The sequence below is a fragment of the Pan troglodytes genome, chromosome 16, assembly GCF_028858775.2.
Source record: "Pan troglodytes isolate AG18354 chromosome 16, NHGRI_mPanTro3-v2.0_pri, whole genome shotgun sequence".
NCBI classification, from domain to species: Eukaryota; Metazoa; Chordata; class Mammalia; order Primates; family Hominidae; genus Pan; species Pan troglodytes.
Window position 1 is genome coordinate 12,252,192 of NC_072414.2, and position 18,882 is coordinate 12,271,073.

The 18,882-nt window shown below is 43.6% G+C and overlaps 1 protein-coding gene across 14 annotated transcripts in view; it reads right to left on the minus strand.

Moving 5' to 3' along the window:
* The window catches only part of TUBGCP5 (tubulin gamma complex component 5), a 47,583-nt gene that overhangs the window by 8,681 nt on the left and 20,020 nt on the right, over positions 1-18,882 (minus strand). For 12 of the 14 annotated variants that reach the window (XM_024349088.3, XM_016927731.3, XM_063794616.1 and 9 more), the window contains 10 exons: positions 18,473-18,588; positions 17,027-17,295; positions 10,289-10,487; positions 9,082-9,270; positions 7,828-8,010; positions 5,397-5,481; positions 5,181-5,301; positions 4,557-4,735; positions 3,231-3,356; positions 2,203-2,291 (listed from right to left, as the gene is read on the minus strand). In XM_024349088.3, the coding sequence (XP_024204856.1) occupies positions 2,203-2,291; positions 3,231-3,356; positions 4,557-4,735; positions 5,181-5,301; positions 5,397-5,481; positions 7,828-8,010; positions 9,082-9,270; positions 10,289-10,487; positions 17,027-17,295; positions 18,473-18,588 (1,556 nt within the window). The remainder of the gene's footprint in view (positions 1-2,202; positions 2,292-3,230; positions 3,357-4,556; positions 4,736-5,180; positions 5,302-5,396; positions 5,482-7,827; positions 8,011-9,081; positions 9,271-10,288; positions 10,488-17,026; positions 17,296-18,472; positions 18,589-18,882) is intronic. The other 2 variants (XM_054667308.1, XM_016927735.2) reach the window with 1 other exon arrangement.

The window sequence follows — 18,882 nt, forward strand, 5'->3', positions numbered from 1 at the left end:
GGATATAAAACTGTGCTGTTTCCAGATAGTATCTAGTTCTGGAACTAGGAGGACCAAAGATACTCCCTTTTCCTTTATACAGTCTTGTTTTTATTGTTTACAAGCATACATTCTCTTTGAAATAAAGAATACATTAAGGATATAAAACTTAAAATCTGAAATTATTTTTAAAAAGTTTTTTTTCTTTTTGAGATGGAGTCTTGCTCTGTCGCCCATGCTGGAGAGCAGTGGCACGATCTCGGCTCACTGTAACCTCCGCCTCCTGGGTTCAAGTGATTCTCCTGCCTCAGCCTCCTGAGTAGCTGGGATTACAGATGCCCACCACCATGTCTGGCTAATTTTTGTATTTTTAGTAGAGATGGGGTTTCGCCATGTTGGTCAGGCTGGTCTCGAACTCCTGACCTCAGCTGATCTGCCCCCACTGGCCTCCCAAAGTGCTGGGATTGCAGTTGTGAGCCATGGAGCCTGGCTGCTTTTTTTTTTTTTTTTTTTTTTAAGACAGAGTTTCGCTCTTGTTGCCCAGGCTGGAGTGCAATGTAGCGATCTCGGCTCACCACACCACAACCTCTGCCTCCTGGGTTCAGCGATTCTCCTGCCTCAGCCTCCCAAGTAGCTGGGATTACAGGCATGCACCACCACGCCTGGCTAATTTTGTGTTTTTAGTAGAGATGGAGTTTCTCCATGTTGGTCAGGCTGGTCTCGAACTCCTGACCTCAGGAGATCCACCCACCTCAGCCTCTCAAAGCACTGGGATTACAGGCGTGAGCCACTGTGCTCGGCTTTCTTTTTTTTTTTTTTTTTAAAGAAATATCAAACACTTTGTAAGACAGAACTTCAGAAGGGGTTTCCATGGCCCACTGCCCAGCCATGGCAGGTGCCACCCAGATGCCAAGCTTACACCTCCACAGCCCCACCACAATATTCAGAAGCAAACAGGGGACATCAGAGCACAACAGTCATGAATATTTCATAAGTATAAATGTATACTTTAAAGATAAAGACTCCTTTCAAAACACAGCCACAACACCATTTGCTCAAAAATATCATCTAATAGCATTCAAGCAAATTTCACATTGCTTCTACAATTTTTCACTTTTCGGCTTTAAGTCTCAATCAGGAACAATTAACTTATCCATAAACTGCGATGGTTGATAGGCTTCCTAAGTTCCTCACCACCTGTATTTGTCTCACATTTATTTGTAAAAAAAACTGAAAGAGTTGAATTTCAGCAAAGCATATGCAGCAGTGTTATTTCTCCTCCACCCCAAAGTGAGACAAAAAAAAAGCAAAAAAAAAAGCAAAATATATTTTGCACACTTTGAGCCAGCAATATAAAGCGAGGAAGGCTTCTATTTCCATCCCTGCAGCTATGGCTTCATCTACTACCTTAGTTTCTTGATTCCGAGTACAGCCAACGGGAGATTTCGAATTATACTAGCACTCAAATGAACTCTTACTTCCTTACTGACATGGAGTAAGTACAGTCAACCAAACATGCACTTTCACTTCATGGAATTAACAGCAGAATTACTGTTGCACTGACTTTATAAACAGGACAGGTAACAAAATATTGAGCTGTACACTGGAGTTAACAGTAGAGGATGGCAGTGCTAGAGGGAGCTGCTCCCGGGCCACTACCCCTGATTCAGTGCACTTGCCTATGTGATGTGTGTGAATAACAAACACTCTCAAAACACAGCATCTTTTAGAGCTCATCCAAAATACAACTTTGGAGAATAGTCTAGCATGATGTCCAGAATTTGGTTTAAAATAATTCAGCAAGTGTGACTGGGGAGGTGGGCACAGACATGACAGAGCTGTCCTCACTGGCACAGCTGAAGCAGGTGCCATCACGGTGTTCACAACACTGTCTTTGCCACTTCAGTTTGAAGGTGTCCATGATAAAAATTTAACAAAACGTACACAATATAACATGAGTATAATCTAAAAATGTTTGCTTGTTTAAATCAGAAGACCTCAGATTTTTAAAAATGTTTTACTTCTCACAAAATACTTGCACTTTTTTTTTTTTTTTTAAAGACTGGGTTTTGCTATGTTGCCCAGGCTAGTCTTGAACTCCTGGGGTCAAGCAATCCTCTCCTCTCAGCCTCCTGAATGGCTGGGAAGACCCTGTCTCTAAAAAAAAGGGAAGCTGAAGCTGAAATGGTCACAGTGCAGATGCTTCAGAAATCACATACTTACCGCCAAGTGCCCAGGCCTGCCTGCCAACCGTCTGCAAACATGAGAGCCAAGTTCAACACCTTCATGATAGCTTCTTTCACAAAGCTGACCTGGAGACCAAAGTCACAGAACACAAACTGTGTAACTAGGTTTGGACACTGATACCAACAGTTTTACCTATTTTAAATGAATCACAGAAAAAGTTCATCACCACAGTGACTGCCTTCTGTGTATATGGAAGGGTACTAGGCTCTGAACCATGCCCATTTGGGACCAGGCACATGCATTCACTGAATGTAAGATACAAGTGATATTAGCAGTACAGTCAAACCAACAAAACAAACTATTAAGACCTTTTCCTGGGATGGCCATTTAAATTCACCAATGAAACTAGGACAAATAATTGCAATGGTTTTAACATTACTGAATTCTATCTATTCACATGAAGTGGACATGCTATTGCTCCGCAACTGCAGACACAATTTTCCAACTGAATCCAAGAGTAACGCAGAGTGAGTGCTGACTATCACACATAGTTCTCATGTTGCTCTTAGATACAATTTCTACGAATAGGGCACTCCTCCTTCTGTTTTTTTTTTTTTTTTTTTTAAGAGACAAGGTCTTGCTCTGTTACCCAAGCTGGAGTGGAGTGCAGTGGTGTCAGATCATAGTTCACTGCAGCCTCAAACTCCTGGCCTCAAACAATGCTCCCACCTCAGCCTCCCAAGTAGCTGGGCCTCCAGGTATGCACCACCATGTCTGCTAATCTTTTTAATTTTTTGTAAAGACAGAGTCTTGCTATGTTGCCCAGGCTGGTCTTGAACTCTTGGCCTCATAAGATCTGCCCGCCTCAGTTTCCCAATGTGCTGGGATTACAGGCATGAGCCATTGTGGCCGGCCTGGGTCATTTGTTTGTAACCTCATTTGATCTGGTTCTTCCTTAAAGAATATTCTACAGGACAGAAGCTTAATCATCATAAAATTCCAAAGCACGCAGACAGCGCCACTCGCCGGGCAGTGGCCACATCTGCAGGAGACATCTCATGTACCTTTTCTCTCAGCAGACACCGGTCATGGATGGTTGACAGATACCTATAGTGAATTTTAATCAATTGATCTAAATCCTTGGCTTCCTCGACTTGATGTTGAAACTCCAGCCCTGTACTGTGTAGAATCTTGGAAGAGAAAGATAAAAAGCTTCATCAGCAGCCTTCTTTGAGGACTTCTGTGCTGCACACAAATCTTTTTTACTAAGCTCTCCTACTCCTCTCAAATTCTTCCTTCAATAAGCACATCTAGACAGTTTCATAAAGTACCATTCTTCAAAGGCTGGCTGGATACTCTGGCGTTCTGATCCTAAGAGGACGGCGGGGGCAATCCTGTAGGACGCCCACTTGCACAGTGAATGAATGAACGCCAAACTCTGGACTAACAGACTTCCTGGCAGGAAGGGGCAAGTACATTAAGCTGTATATAAGACACATCGATAAAAAAAAATCAAGTAAATGTGTTACTTTTATACAAATAATTACAGTGAATTTATGTTTCTTAAGTTCCTTTTCTCATACATTGATCTTTCTCTAAAATGAGTATAAGTATACTTCAAATAAAAAACAAACTAAGAAAAAACTTAAACTCTTATCATTTACTCTTAACAATTAGGGGCTTAATGAAGGCCAACCTTGTGAAGGCAGTAATGCAGTCAGGGGAAACATGGAGCCCCTCTGCCATAGCCTTCCCATCCAAAACACAGGCTTCAGTGGCTCACTTCACCCAAGCAAGTTGGGTTTCAGAACTCACAGACCAGGTATAAACAGGTCTAAACAACAATTCAAACCCCAAATGCATACTGTCCTCTAATAATACTGCTCTTGTTCCAATTTCTGAACGCTTCTTTCAGAACTTCCCCTAGAACTGGCTTTTAGATGTATCAGAAAAATAATTTCATTTACTTTGTAGTGAGTTCTTGTTTTTAAGAAAAAAGTCTATAACCTGGCTGCATCTTCCTCCCACACACCGTAGTGGATTTTGGCTGTTATTAAACATTGGAGCCATTTTTTAGGGACAGCTGTCACCACTATTGAAACCTAAAGGACTATGCGGCACATTCTGAAGGCAATTCCAGAAGACGAGCTGTGGCTGTGCCTGTCCCCAGGGGCTGCTGGACAGGAGGGACAGCCTCTGGATACACATATTCCGGTATATTTACAAAAACATTCCTCCCACTGCCATGTTATTTTATGATCAAATTTGCTACATGTCCTGTTTTCACAGTCTGTAGGTATTTTTTACTTATAAACATATTATGAGTAATTCTCTACGAACAACTGTATAGATACGACGATAGAACTGAAGCAGATGGGAGAGGCACAAACCCTGGTCATGATGTAGTTGTGCAAGCTGTTCACGAAATGCATGAGCTTCACTCTTAAGAGGAACATGCGATGAATCTGCTGTCTTACTGGTTCTTTTTGTGGTCCGAACTGAGCAACTGTGTCTTGTTCATGTATAAGGCCTTCTTTAAGTCGTGGTTTTTCTGCAGTACTAACCAGTTCTATAAAACATTGGAAGAGCAAAGTGGACAGAAAGAGCATCAACTCAAACCCCACTGCACCATGACGCCAGGCAGAAACGCTGACGGATGTGGTCCTAGCACCACAGAAAGCACTGGCAGGGGTGGCAGGAACCGAACCTCAGTGCCTCTGGAAGGTGCAGTGGGAAAAGTTTCCTGTATCACTTTTCCTAATCAAGTTGTTGCATTTCAGATCAACTGTACATACAACTTCCTGATCTTTCTTTCAGGCATTTGATGTCCATAAAACTACTGCTAGAATACGCACCATTTTGGCATTTGTGTACACATAAAAAATGATCAACAACCACCAACTTCTTTTTTTTTTTTCCCCAGATCCCCGTATGCTTCCCTTTCCCACTAACCTCTTTTATTAAGGGCTAAAATTAAATTAAATTACAATTTATCTGCTGAAAACAAATCTTACCACCAAAAAGTAAAACATCCAGACTATATTTTGCCCACTTTATTTGCAATAAGAGAAGAAACACTTGATTATAAATTTTTTGACATTCCAAACTTATAACAATGTCCACGGGCCATGGGACCTATGAAACAAAAACAAAATTAGAAAGTAACCAATTACTTGCATGTTTTAATGTTAGCAGAAAACACGGTTCATACAAGGAATATCAGCATATACCTTGTAGCTGAGGGTCAGACCATCTAAGATATGAACAGGCAGCTTCTTCTTAGCTGTGTCAACATTTTCAAAAGATATAGATAGACTAAAGAAAGAAATTCCAGTTTTAGTTTGTGAAAGTACTATGTCACACAAAAATGCTCTTTTAAAATAATTGGTATTTCATTTACATAATATTCCCCAAAAGATACTGCATTTCATAAAAGAAATGCAAACATTCCAACAAATGTATCTCTTCTAACATATATTCCAGAGCAGAAATTTGGATTTAGAAATAACAGAGAGGGGGGAAACTTTTAAACAATGAGTTTAGTTAAAGAGACGCTTAACAATGGTAGTAATTAGAAAAAAGATGAAGCTGAGGAAGACAGTAAACTTCAGGCAATGGCTGGGAAGATGAAGCCTCTGCTGAGGTTGGGGGTGGGCAGGAGAGGACGAGCAGAGCAGCTCGAGGGAGCCGAGCATGCGGTGAGAGTATTGCTTCGAGAGCCCCATCGAGATGGGATGGGGTCTGCTTCTACACCAGAGGCACTGTGCAGTGCTTCATCCACAAGTTCCTGAGACAGGTTTGAATGTGACTCACAGAGGAAAGCAAGCATCTAACATGGACATGAAAATGTCCAAGTGCCAGGCACTATTATGTGTCCTTAGCCCATTCAATCCTCAAAATACTCCCGTCAGTGGTTCCTGAGAAATGATGTCCTCTTCCACAGTCACAGAGGCACTAAGAGGGGATGCCTGGATGCATATGAAGGAGGTTTAAAGTGGGGAGTTAACTTCCAAATCAGAGATGTCACAGGGCAGTGTGTGATTATGAACTGGCTGATCCATGACACAGGCACTAGTCAGAATTTTCAGCTCTTTGCCGGGTGCGGTGGCTCACACCTGTAATCCCAGCACTTTGGGATCCTTGAGGATCACGAGGTCAGGAGATCGAGACCATCCTGGCTAACCTGGTGAAACCCCGTCTCTATAAAAATACAAAAAATTCGCTGGGCGCCTGTAGTCCCAGCAACTCGGGAGGCTGAGGCAGGAGAATGGCATGAACCCGGGAGGCGGAGCTTGCAGTGAGTCGAGATTGTGCCACTGCACTCCAGCCTGGGTGACAGAGCAAGACTCCGTCTCAAAAAAAAATAATTTTTAGCTCTTAAGGGCCTGATATGTATGCATTCACTCAGTGCTTAGTAGGCATCTACCAAATACTAAGTTAGGTGCTGCACTGAGCAGGCAATAGAAAGCCAATCTCTCTTCCCTCCAGGGACTCCCAGCCCAGTGCAGCACACGAAGACAAGGGGGATGTAGGAGTGAGCAGACCTCTGCCGGGCCCATGAACTGGAGACTATGTCACAGGGGGGCGGGAGGACAGCACTAGCAGACACCAGAAATATTCCGAAATCCCTGAAACGTGAAGGGAGATAGGAGAGAGAACATGGTGTGTATGTGTGCAAGACATGAGGGTGGGAAAATGGAGCCAGACAGTAAATAGCTTTCTCCCTTCTGAGACAAAGCTTAGTCCATCTGTTTAGGAGGCACCCACGGGGAGCATAGGGATGAGTGGTGGAAGTCACTGCTGGCGGTCTGAGGTCACCCTGGTGAGGGTCAAGTCCGTTTTGGTGGAAGGGAGTGAGGCTGAGAGACACAGAGGTCATTGGGGAGCTCTGAGCCAGTTCTGAGAGGTCAGGGGCATTCTCTAGGAGGCAGGACTGAAAAACCTCATGTGTGGGAGCTCAGGGAGAGGAAGCACTGACTCCAGCCATGTGAAGGAGGCCATCAGACCCTGACAGGTTGTATGGCGGCAACTTTTTTCTTTTTTTATAGGGACGAGGTCCCACTATGTTGCCCAGGCTGGTTGCAAACTCCTAAGCTCAAGCAATCCTCCCACCTTGGCCTCCCAAAGTGCTAGGATTACTGGCATGAGCCACTGCATCTGGCCATATGGTGGCATCTCAACGTCTTTTGTTGTTTAGCAGGAGAGTCACATAGCTAGCCTCTGCCTCAATTTTTTCTTTTTTTTTAAATGGAGTCTCGTTCTTGTCGCCCAGGCTGGAGTGCAGTGGCATGATCTTGGCTCACTGCAACCTCTGCCTCCCAGGTTCAAGCGATTCTCCTGCTTCAGCCTCCCAAATAGCCGGGATTACAGGCGCCTGCCACCATGCTTTTTGTATTTTTAGTAGAGACAGAGTTTCACCATGTTGGCCAGGCTGGTCTCGAACTCCTGACCTCAGGTGATCCACCGCCTCTGCCTCCCAAAGTGCTGGCATTACAGGTGTGAGCCACCGTGCCTGGCCTCCATTTTCTAATAAGTAAAATAATATTAGTAAAACTCATAGGAATAGTGTGAGGATAAAATAATATGTGTAATTCATAGAAGACTTACTGGCACATAGTTCATGTTACACTAATTTAAATAAAGGTGGCGTCCATATTTTACCGTGAACTATCTTCAGGATAACGCTGTCCTACTGCTTCTTGGAGTTGGACATTAAGAAAAGACACATTCTGCCATGTTTCCTTTTCTCTTATTTTATCAAAAATTGACGTGTAGAAGTCATACATGGTATCTCCTCCTTCCATTAAGAAAAAATTCCTCATAGCTTGCAAGTATTCTACCAACCTGAATGGAGAGAAAATGAGTGACACTAAGATCTCTGGCATTCGTAAGGCAGGATTCTGGATCAACAGCAGGTTTTGTACCCTGTTTTTAGTGGAACAAGTTTACATTCTACATTTACTAAAATTAGAAATATTAACACCTCTTAAACTTGTTCCAATAATAAAAACAGCATAGGTTTTCCTTTCATCATCAGAAAGGTTATCTTCTATAACATTATAGAAAATTGGGCAGTCACAAAAATGTAACAAAAAAAATCCAAATCCCATCATTTATGGTGGATTTCCATCATTAATATTTAATATCTGGAATGTTTCTTTCCTGTCTTCTCTTCTATGTGTTAAGAAAACCTAGTTCCTACCATATTATATATCCTGCTTTTTAATTGCCATAATTTTTTTTTTTTTTTTTTTTTGAGATGGAGTCTTGCTGTGTCGCCCAGGTTGGAGTGCAGTGGCCCGATCTCAGCTCACTGCAAGCTCTGCCTCCTGGGTTCACGCCATTCTCCTGCCCCAGCCTCCAGAGTAACTGGGACTACAGACGCCCGGCACCACGCCCGGCGAATTTTTTGTATTTTTAGTAGAGACGGGGTTTCACCGTGTTAGCCAGGATGCTCTTGATCTCCTGATCTCGTGATCCTCCCGCCTCAGCCTCCCAAAGTGCTGGGATTACAGGTGTGAGCCACCGTGCTCAGCCTAATTGCCATAATTTTTATGAACTTTACAAAGTTCATATGTGGGTATGTATATGCCATATTTATGGATATGCCATAGTTTAAAAAACTAGTCATCTATCACTAAGTAATTTAGTGTTTTTCATTCTGATAACAAACTTTGTAATTTTTCTACAAGCTTTTTCTGTATTTCTTTTGGGAAAGATTCTCAGAAATAAAGAATTAAGTTTCAAAACATAGTTAAGAAAATATTGATGGTCAATTGATTTCTCTTAGAAAATTGTTTACTGTATATCCATTTCCTACTCTAATAAAAATTGAAATAGGTTTTAAAATAATCTCAACTGTTCTTCAAGTACAATCAACTATTTACTACTTCCAAAATTAAATTACTCTTTTACCTGTAATCTTTTTTTAGAGTTTGCATGAGATTTCCACAGCAATCTAGATACTGCTTGTCAATATGAGGATAGAGGCAGGATCTCAGCGTTAATTCAAAAGTCTGGCATGTCACAGATTCCGATGATCTATCCACACATACATCACCACCAGCAAACTTCTCGTGAAAGTCACTCTGCTCCAAATACATCCTTCAAGATAAAAATGTGAGTCTTCTTTTTATGAGCTGCTGTCAACAGAACTCTCTTAAATCAAAACCCTGAAGTCCCATTTTTACCTTTAGTCTTGAAGTTACCAACTATTAAAGAAAGAGAAAAATCTTTCTCCCAAAAATATCCTTTGAGTGAACCAGTCTCTTGAAGTTGCCACTGCCTTAGGGTCAGGTACTAGAGCTGGTCTTTCTAGTGATTAGGGCTGGACACAGCAAATGCTGGCCATTAGACAACCGGGAACTGTGTGGGTATTAATGACTTACTCTAATGGACTAAGTGCCTAAAAGCAGCTTAAGCCCAGGACATATTATATGCCAGTGGGGACCCTGACTCAATGGGTGTCCAGGGCCCACTCATGGCCCAGAGTTTCAGCATCTTCTGGGTAAATGATGACATTTCCAGGGGCCCGAGGGCACAGACAAAAGTTGTACCACATGGTGGCAGGGCCAAATCTGCAGACTTCCACAAACGACATGGAATCCAAACTATACACCTGAAGTAGGCGAGCACAACATCTTGTATTCTGCTTGTTATAAAGGATAGGCATGGCGTGGTGGCTCACACCTGTAATCCCAGCACTTTGGGAGGCCGAGGTGGGCAGATCACCTGAGGTCAGGAGTTCGAGGCAAGCCTGGCCAACATGATGAAACCCCGTCTCTACTAAAAATACAAAAATTAGCGGGGCATGGTGGCACATGCCTGTAGTCCCAGGTACCTGGGAGGCTGAGGTAGGAAAATTGCTTAAACTGGGAGGCAGAGGTTGCAGCAGTCAGCCAAGATCACACCACTACACTCCAGCCTGGGTGACAGAGTGAGGCTCCATCTCAAACAAACAAAAAAAAAAAAAAAGGAAAAAGAAAAAAGAAAGGATAGCCTACAAGAGTTTTTGTTTTTGTTTTTAGGCCTGGAAAGCCCTACCTGCCAGAAAGAAACAGTTAGCAAACATTGCACAAATGATGCCATTTCAATTACTGATAACCTTGCAGGTGTGTCTCACCTTGCAAAGTTAATGGCAAGCAGTGGATCATGAACATCATCCAGTTCAAGATGGCTTTCAGCAATGGACTGCATCTTCATTAGGTTCTCCTTGGTTGCCTGTTGCTCAGTAAGAACCTGTGGAGTGGAATCTTCTCCATGTCGAAGACGGGACTGTACAGATTCCAGAAAGAGAGTGTATAAACTTTTTCTTTCTGCATCTGAAACATAAAGAAATATGTAAGGTGAACTAAGTTCTGTTTAATCATATTAAGTAACATTCTGTTTAATCATATTAACATTAACAATATATTAAGTAACAAAATCTATATATTTATATATAAATATTAAATATATATAAATATTAAATATATATATTTATATATAGTAACAAAATAATATATATTTTTTGAGATGGAGTTTTGCTCTTGTTGCCCAGGCTGGAGCGCAATGGCACCATCTTGGCTCACTGCAACCTCCGCCTCCTGGGTTCAAACAATTCTCCTGCCTCAGCCTCCCAAGTAGCTGGGATTACAGGCATGTGCCACCACGCCCGGCTAATTTTATATATTTGTTTTTTAGTACAGACGGGGTTTCACCATGTTGGTCAGGCTGGTCTCAAACTCCTGACTCAAGTGATCCACCCACCTCGGCCTCCCAAAGTGCTGGGATTACAGTCGTGAGCCACTGTGCCTGGCCCAAGAAATATTAAATAATATCATGTCTGGGTGCAGTGGCTCATGCCTGTAATCCCAGCACTTTAGGAGGCTGAGGCGGGTGGATCACTTAAGCTCAGGAGTTTGAGACCAGCCTGGGCAACATGGTGAAACCTCAGCTCTACAAAAAAATTAGCTGAGTGCAGTGGAATGTGCCTGTGGTCCCAAGCTACTTGGGAGGCTGAGGCACGAGAACTGCTTGAGCACTGGCAGGTGAAGGCTGCAATGCGCCGAGATCACGCCACTGCACTCCAGTCCAGTTTGGGCATAGGAGTGAAACCTGTCTCAAAAAAAAAAAAAAAAAAAAAGAGTAAGATCCTAATCAGGACACTTGAAATTTATTACAATACTGCATAACACTATGGTAACCCTGATAGGAGTCGCAGTCTCATTGGAAAAAACGCTTCTGACAGTGGCCCTGGGAAGCTCACTACATAAGAAGGAAATATTCCACAAAGTGAAAATCAGTATTGCATCTACTTATTTCAAGTAGATACAATAATATAATTAACATAACATTGAGATGATTGAGATGTATAAATAAGGTCACATCTTTATCTTCCAAGACTTTTTAGTCAGTTGATAAAACTTTTTTTTTTGACACGGAGTCTCACTCTGTCACCAGGCTGGAGTGCAGTGGCATGATCTCGGCTCACTGCAATCTCTGACTCCCTGGTTGAAGCGATTCTCCTGCCTCAGCCTCCTGAGTAGTGGGGAATTACAGGCCCATGCCACCATGCCCAGCTAATTTTTGTATTTTTAGTAGAGATGGGGTTTTACCACGTTGACCAGGATGGTATCGATCTCCTGACCTCGTGATCTGCCTGCCTCAGTCTCCCAAAGTGCTGGGATTACAGCATAAAACTTTGAATATATTAAATTGCATCATTTTCTTGAAATTTATGATAGAGTCTGAACTACTCATAAGAAATTCTTATCAGCCATGGTTCACAGCCCTCAAGGGCTAAACGCTGCATTGCATTAAGAAATGCCAGAAGGGCTGGGTGTGGTGGCTCACGCTTGTAATCCCAGCACTTTAAGAGGCGGGTGGATCAGCTGAGGTCAGGAGTTCAAGACCAGCTTGGCCAAAATGGTGAAACCCCATCTCTACTAAAAACACAAAAAATTAGCCAGGCGTAGTGGCTCACACCTATAGTCCCAGCTACTTGGGAAGCTGAGGCATGAGAAATCACTTGAACCTGTGAGGCAGAAGTTGCAGTGAGCCGAGATCATGCCACTGCACTCCAGTCTGGGCAACAGAGTGAGACTTGGTTTCAAAATAAATAAATAAATAAAATAAAACAAAATAAAATAAAAAAGCCAGAGGGAGTGATGCCAGCAAGGTGGCTGCCTGGAGACGTCTGGTGCTCCTCTCCCAACAGCAAGAGAGGACCAAAGCAACGAATCAACAGTTAAGATCCGACTGGAGGCTGGGGGTGGTGGCTCACACCTGTAATCCCAACACTTTAGGAGGCCGAGGTGGGCGGATCATGAGGTCAGGGGATCGAGACCATCCTGGCTAGCATGGTGAAACCCCGTCTCTACTAAAAATACAAAAAAATTAGCTGGGCATGGTGGTGTATGCCTGTAGTCCCAGCTGCTGGGGAGGCTGAGGCAGGAGAGAACCCAGGAGGCGGAGTTCGCAGTGAGCCGAGATGGCGCCACTGCACTCCAGCCTGGGCGACAGGGCAAGACTCCGTCTCAAAAAAAAAAAAAAAAAAAAAAAAAAAGATCCGACTGGAGTTGAAGGGCGAGTGCTGGAGTGCAGAGGGGGAGTGTGACACAGTGTTGGTGACTGGAGGCCCAGGAGGGCAGTGTGGAGGCTTCCAGCCTCTGCAGCTTCGCAGATCAGGCTGGTCTGGAGTCAAGAAGGACTTCCCATTGTAGGGTAAGGGTAAGCAGAAGAAACTCACTAGCCCCCACAAACACCTACAGTCATTACTACAGGAGGATTCCACAGTTCCCACGAGCTCTGAGCCCAGTTTGGAGAGCTGCTGGGAATTCACGCAGCTGCCTTGCCCGGGGTTAGGGGCACAAGGTGTGCCTTCCCCACCCACCCCTTTGAGCCAAGCTGTTGCAGCATGGCACCATCTTCAGACCAGAGCCACCTCTGGAGCACGCCCTCCTCTGGGCCAGTAGCCGCTGCACCTCTCCTGCACCCCAGCCACTGGGGCTCCATCCTCATTCCACCAAGGCCACAGGGGTGGCTGAACACCACAACCCCAGCTATGTGGAGCCTGGGCCCAGGATCGGCTGTGATTCTGGTCCTGCACAGCAGAAAAACCAGTCCCTGCCACTGCACTTTCAGCCAGAGGAACAGTCTGGCAGCCCCAACAGACCAAACCCATCTTTGAGCTGGCCAAATTGCTGTGCCATCTCTAGAGGGTGGGAACAGACCCCTGAGCTTCCTACCAGCTGACATGCCTCCAGGCTGGTGAAGCAGTTACAGACCTGTGCCCAGGAACTGAGAAACAGCCCCACAGCACCAACCCCTTGCAGACAGGCCCGTGGCCTACCCAGTGGCCCTGGGCCAGCATTCAGGGTCTGAGAAACAGTTTCAGAGGCTGCCCTGGCAGGCATGTACCTAGGCTTCTTGAGCGGCCTTGCACGGCATCTTTGGTTGGAGAAGAAGTCCCATAGGCAGCGCCTGGGAGTCACAGGCCAGCTGAGCGGCCACAGGCCTGCATACTGGGCCAGCCAAACAGCCCTGTGGTCTGCCCTTGGTGGGCATGTTCTGAGCCAGCTGGCACCCATATCCCAAACCTGAGAAAGAGCCTTGAAGACCACCCCCAGTAAACACACCCTCATGCCAGCCAAGCAGCCTTCCACCCACATGCTGGGCCTCAGAAGCAGCCTCATGGGCTGCCACTGGCAGATACATACCTAGGACGGCCAACAAGCCATGTGACCATGTCCCAGGACTGAGAAACAGCCCCTTGAACTGTGCAGGCAGACATGCACCCAGGCTAGCAAAGCAGCCTTGTACCCACATCCTGGGCCTAAGAAACAGCCTTATAGGTCACCCCCAGCAAACATACTCCCAGGTGAGCAAAGAAGCCTGTGCTCATGTCCAAGGCTTGAGAAATGACCCTGAGGGCTGTTCTCATGGAGCCCCTGGCCAGAAAACCAGTTTTGTGCCTACATCCTAGGCCTGAGAAACAGCCCCTTGGGCCATTGCTGGCAGGCAAATAAACCTATAGGCTGGCCAAGCAACCACATGCTCATGTTCCTGGCCAGAGTTAACACCCTGTGGTCCCAAACCCTGAGCCAGACCCCATCTTGGCCAAACCACTGTGTACATGCATGTACCCCTAATCTGAGAAACAGTCCAGCAAGCCCATCCCAGCAAAGCTGTGCTACTGTTTGTTTTTTGTTTTGGGATAGAGTCTTGCTTTGTTGCCCAGGTTGGAGTACAGTGGTATAATCTTGGCTCACTGCAACCTCCGCCTTCCGGGTTCCAGTGATTCTTGTGCCTCAGCCTCCCAAGCAGCTGGGATTATAGGCATGCGCCACTCATCTAGCTAATTTTTATATTTTGGGTAGAGACAGGGTTTCACCATGTTGGCCAGGCTGGTCTCAAACTCCTGGCCTCAAGTAATCCACCTGCCTTGGCCTCTGAAAGTGCTGGGATTGGCTGGGCGTGATGGCTCAAGCCTGCAATCCCAACACTTTGGGAGGCCGAGGCGGGTGGATTGCTTGAGGCCAGGAGTTTGAGATCAGCCTCACCAACATGGTAAAACCCGATCTCTACTAAAAATACAAAAATTAGCCAGGCGTGGTGGCATATGCCTGTAATCCCATCTACTTGAGAGACTGAGGCAAGAGAATGACTTGAACCCAGGAGGCAGAGTTTGCAGTGAGCCGAGATCATGCCACTGCACTCCAGCCTGGGTAATAGAGCAAGACTGTCTCAAAAAAGAAAGTGCTGGGATTACAGGCGTGAGCCACCACGCCCAGCCAACTGTGCCACTGTTGCCACAAACCCCCTCACTGTAGGCCACTGAGGCACTTGCAAACATCACTAAAGTGGATTACAACTGAAGAAAGTACATGGAGACTATACTACTGCATTTGTCCAGAACCAAGGCGAATGCATCCCACTGAACCCACACTCCAAGACCCATTCATATGAATAACTCTTTACAAAACGTACTCCATAAAATTGGAAAAGGTGACTTTCCCACCAGATGTGTAGAAATCAATGTAGAAATACATCAAACATGAAAAAGCAAAGAAACATGACAACTCCCAAGAAAACCAATAATTCTCTAGCAAGAGACTACAATGATATAGGAAATGCCGGAAAAATAATTCAGAATTAAAATCTTGAGGAAACTCGGTGAGATATAAGAGAACTCAGTGAGATACAAGACAGTACAAATAAACACTCAACAAAATCAGGAAAAGAATGATTTGAATGAGAAATTCAACAGAAACAGATGTTTAACACACAAACAAATTTTACAGTGAAAGAATTCAATGAATGAGGCCAGGCACGGTGGCTCACGCCTGTAATCCCAACATTCTGGGAGGTCAAGGTGGGCAGATCACTTAAGGTCAGGAGTTCGAGATCAGCCTGGCCAACGTGGTGAAACCTCGTCTCTACTAAAAACACAAAAAATTAGCCGGGTGTGGTGGCGGGTGCCTATAATCCCAGCTGCTCAGGAGGCTGAAGCAGGAGAATCACTTGAGCCAGGGAGGCAGAGCTTGCAGTGAGCCCAGATTGCACCACTGCACTCCAGCCTGGGTGATGGGAGTAAAACTCTGTCTCAGGAAAAAAAAAAAAAAAAAAGGCAAATGATCTGAACAGACATTTCTCCAAAGAAGTAATACAAATGGCCAAGAAATAGATGAAAAAATGCTCAGCATCACTAATTATTAGGGAAAATGCAAATCAAAACCACAATGAGGTATCATTTCACCCCAGTCAGGATGGTTATTTATCACGAAGACAAAAAATAAATGCTGGTGAGGATGTGGAGAAAAGGAAACTCTTACACAATGTTGGTGGGAATATAAACTAGTACAGACACCATGGAGAACAGTTTGGAGGTTCCTCAAAAAACTACAAATAGAACTACTATATGATATAGCAATCCCACTGGTGGGCATTTATCCAAAGGAAAGGAAATCAGGATATCAAAGAGACATCCGCACCCCCATGTTTACTGCAGCACTATTCACACAGCCAAGACATGGAATCAACCTAGGTGCCTAACAACAGATGAATGGGTAAAAAAATTGTGAGATATATATATATATATATCTCGAAGATAAAAAAGAGTGAATCCTGTTGTTTGCAGCAACACTGATGGAAATGGTGGACATTAAGTGAAATAAGCCAGGAACAGAAAGTTAAACACTGCATGTTCTCACTCATCTGGTAGCTAAAAAATGTTGATCTCGTATTAGTAAAAAGTAGAACAGGATACCAGATGCTGGATTTTGTAGGGGAAGGGAAAAAGAGGAAGAGATTTGTTAAAGGATACAAATAGCTAGCTGGAAGGAATAAGTTCTAGCGCTCTGTATCACTATGGGATGACTATAGTTAATAATGTATTATAGAGTTGCACATAGCAAAGAGGAGGATACTGAATGTCCCCAACATAAAGAAGTAGTAAATGTTTGAGATGATGGAAGTGCTAATTATCCTGATCTGATCACTATATATGTATCAAAACATCACTATGTACCCCATGAATATGTACAATTATTATGTCAATTTATAAAAATAATAAAAGAAAAGAAATGGCAGGGAATTACTTTTTAAAGTTCCAGTCCTAAGGAATCCAGAGTGAGGAAAATGCATGTGGAACTTATCGTCACTGCCTTTTCAAACACAGCACTAAAAGTTTTCAATGAAGACAATCTTTTAAAAAATCAAGAGCAGCATGGTTACTAATTCAACCATGACGATAATTGCCACCGAAATAAGAGGGTTTGATGACTTGCAAACTACAAAATAATTAGGTATCAGGATGACAAGAGCGAGTAGGGTCAGGTGTCCCAACACCAAGGGAGACACAGGAAGACGGAACAAGTACCTCTGGCTCCTGCCTGGCAGGTGGTGCTCTCCGCACACTGCAGGTTCTTCAGCAGCTGCATCGACTTGCCAGCCATTATGATCTGCTTCAGGACAGGTTTGAGGAAGGACACCATGGTGTGCTGCCTGCTGGAGGGCCCCTGGTCACTGCCAGAACTCGCACTAGCGTTATCACTCATTTTTTCTTCATTTTCTGTCTTTTCTGATACGCTATATAACGTGTAAGTTGCATACCAGAAGTCTCTGTGATTAACTGGAACATTTTTGTTTCTAAAGAGATTCAAAAGAATTTTAAACTCTTATTTCTCTTTCTTAAAAACAGCATACTTGTTCTAGTTTGTTGTCCAGACATTATAAAACATAGTATTAATTATTAGTAAACTGAAGCAAACTTTAGGCAAAATGGGACAGTTTTAATCTCATCTCAGTTTAAAGAGAAAAGTGAATAAATACTTTGAATAGTGTAAGTAAAATTTAAGTAGAAATAGTTTCCTGAATTGGAATTATTTAAAATATGACTAATTTGGTCCTCTTTAGAAGAAGAATAAAAGTTTATCCATTTACCATCTGCTGTGAAACTAATTTGCAGACTTCTCTATCACTTTCCCTACAAAGATTCTTAACTGGACTACTTTTAACAATAAAATGATGGTCAATCATCACCCTAGAAGAACAGTCAGAGTCCCATTTTTCACAAAAATTCTCATGTGAGATTGATGAATCAGAACACAGTGACAGATATGAGATTGAGTTGAAGGAAGGGTCAGTTCACTTATGTGAGCATTGCATACATATTGCTACCCTTCCAGAACACTAAAGACTTAAAGTTATCCTTCCTGATGAGCTCAATGGATAGCTATCAATAGAAACCATATATCTAAATATACCGCATAATTTAAAATTGGGCTAAAAGAGTACAAATAGCTCTACATTGTTTATATGATTCTATTCAGAAAAATCAATTAACTGAAGGGAAATTGTCATAAATGGATTAAGATTTTCCTTGTTTTGTAAAATATACTAAGGTAAAAGAAATCAGTAGATAATTCAGAGAAATAAATATATTAGAGGCATACTCTGTAATATTTCTGTATCTCTTTACTGATAATTTACAATGGAAATAGCTGAAACCATATGATATCATCTAAACTCATTTTATGGGAAGCAGTGTGTACTAGCTAGCCATAAATATACTACCATCCAAAAATATAATTTGCTTAAGAAAAGTTGTGGACCGACAAAACTTGGACAAAGATATTTCTAATCAGCTGGTATTACTGATGCCTTCCGTAAAAATGAAATAGAACTTGCCTATGATGACGACAAGTTCTGTGATGTGAACTGTGCTTTCTCAGTACTGTTTGAAACTAACGAAAGCATTTGATTTTCATGGGGAGGAAACTGGTGATGCCAGCCCCCAGTGACCTTGTGCTCTGCTGCAGCTCACCTCTGGATGATGAACTCCCTGGCGCCATCCCACAGGTGCCCGTGCACGATCCACTCGTCCACCGTCTGCAGGTAAGGCCGCACCGTTTCCACCCAGAGAGAGAAAAGGAGGGAGACCTGAGGCAGAGAGTGTGCACGGTCAGCTCTCAGGGTTCCCTGGTCACTAGGATAAAAGGAGGTTTAAACATTTCTGAAATGCCTTTAAAAAAGTGATCGGATTTCTACGTTGTTTGGGGCACAAAGAAATTAAAAATCCAAAAACATACACTACAAAATCCTTATGAAAGACTCACCTAAATGCCGGGCGTGGTGGCTCACGCCTGTGATCCCAGCACTTTGGGAGACCGAGGTGGGCGGATCACCTGAGGTAAGAAATTGAGACCATCCTGGCCAACATGGTGAAACCCCCTC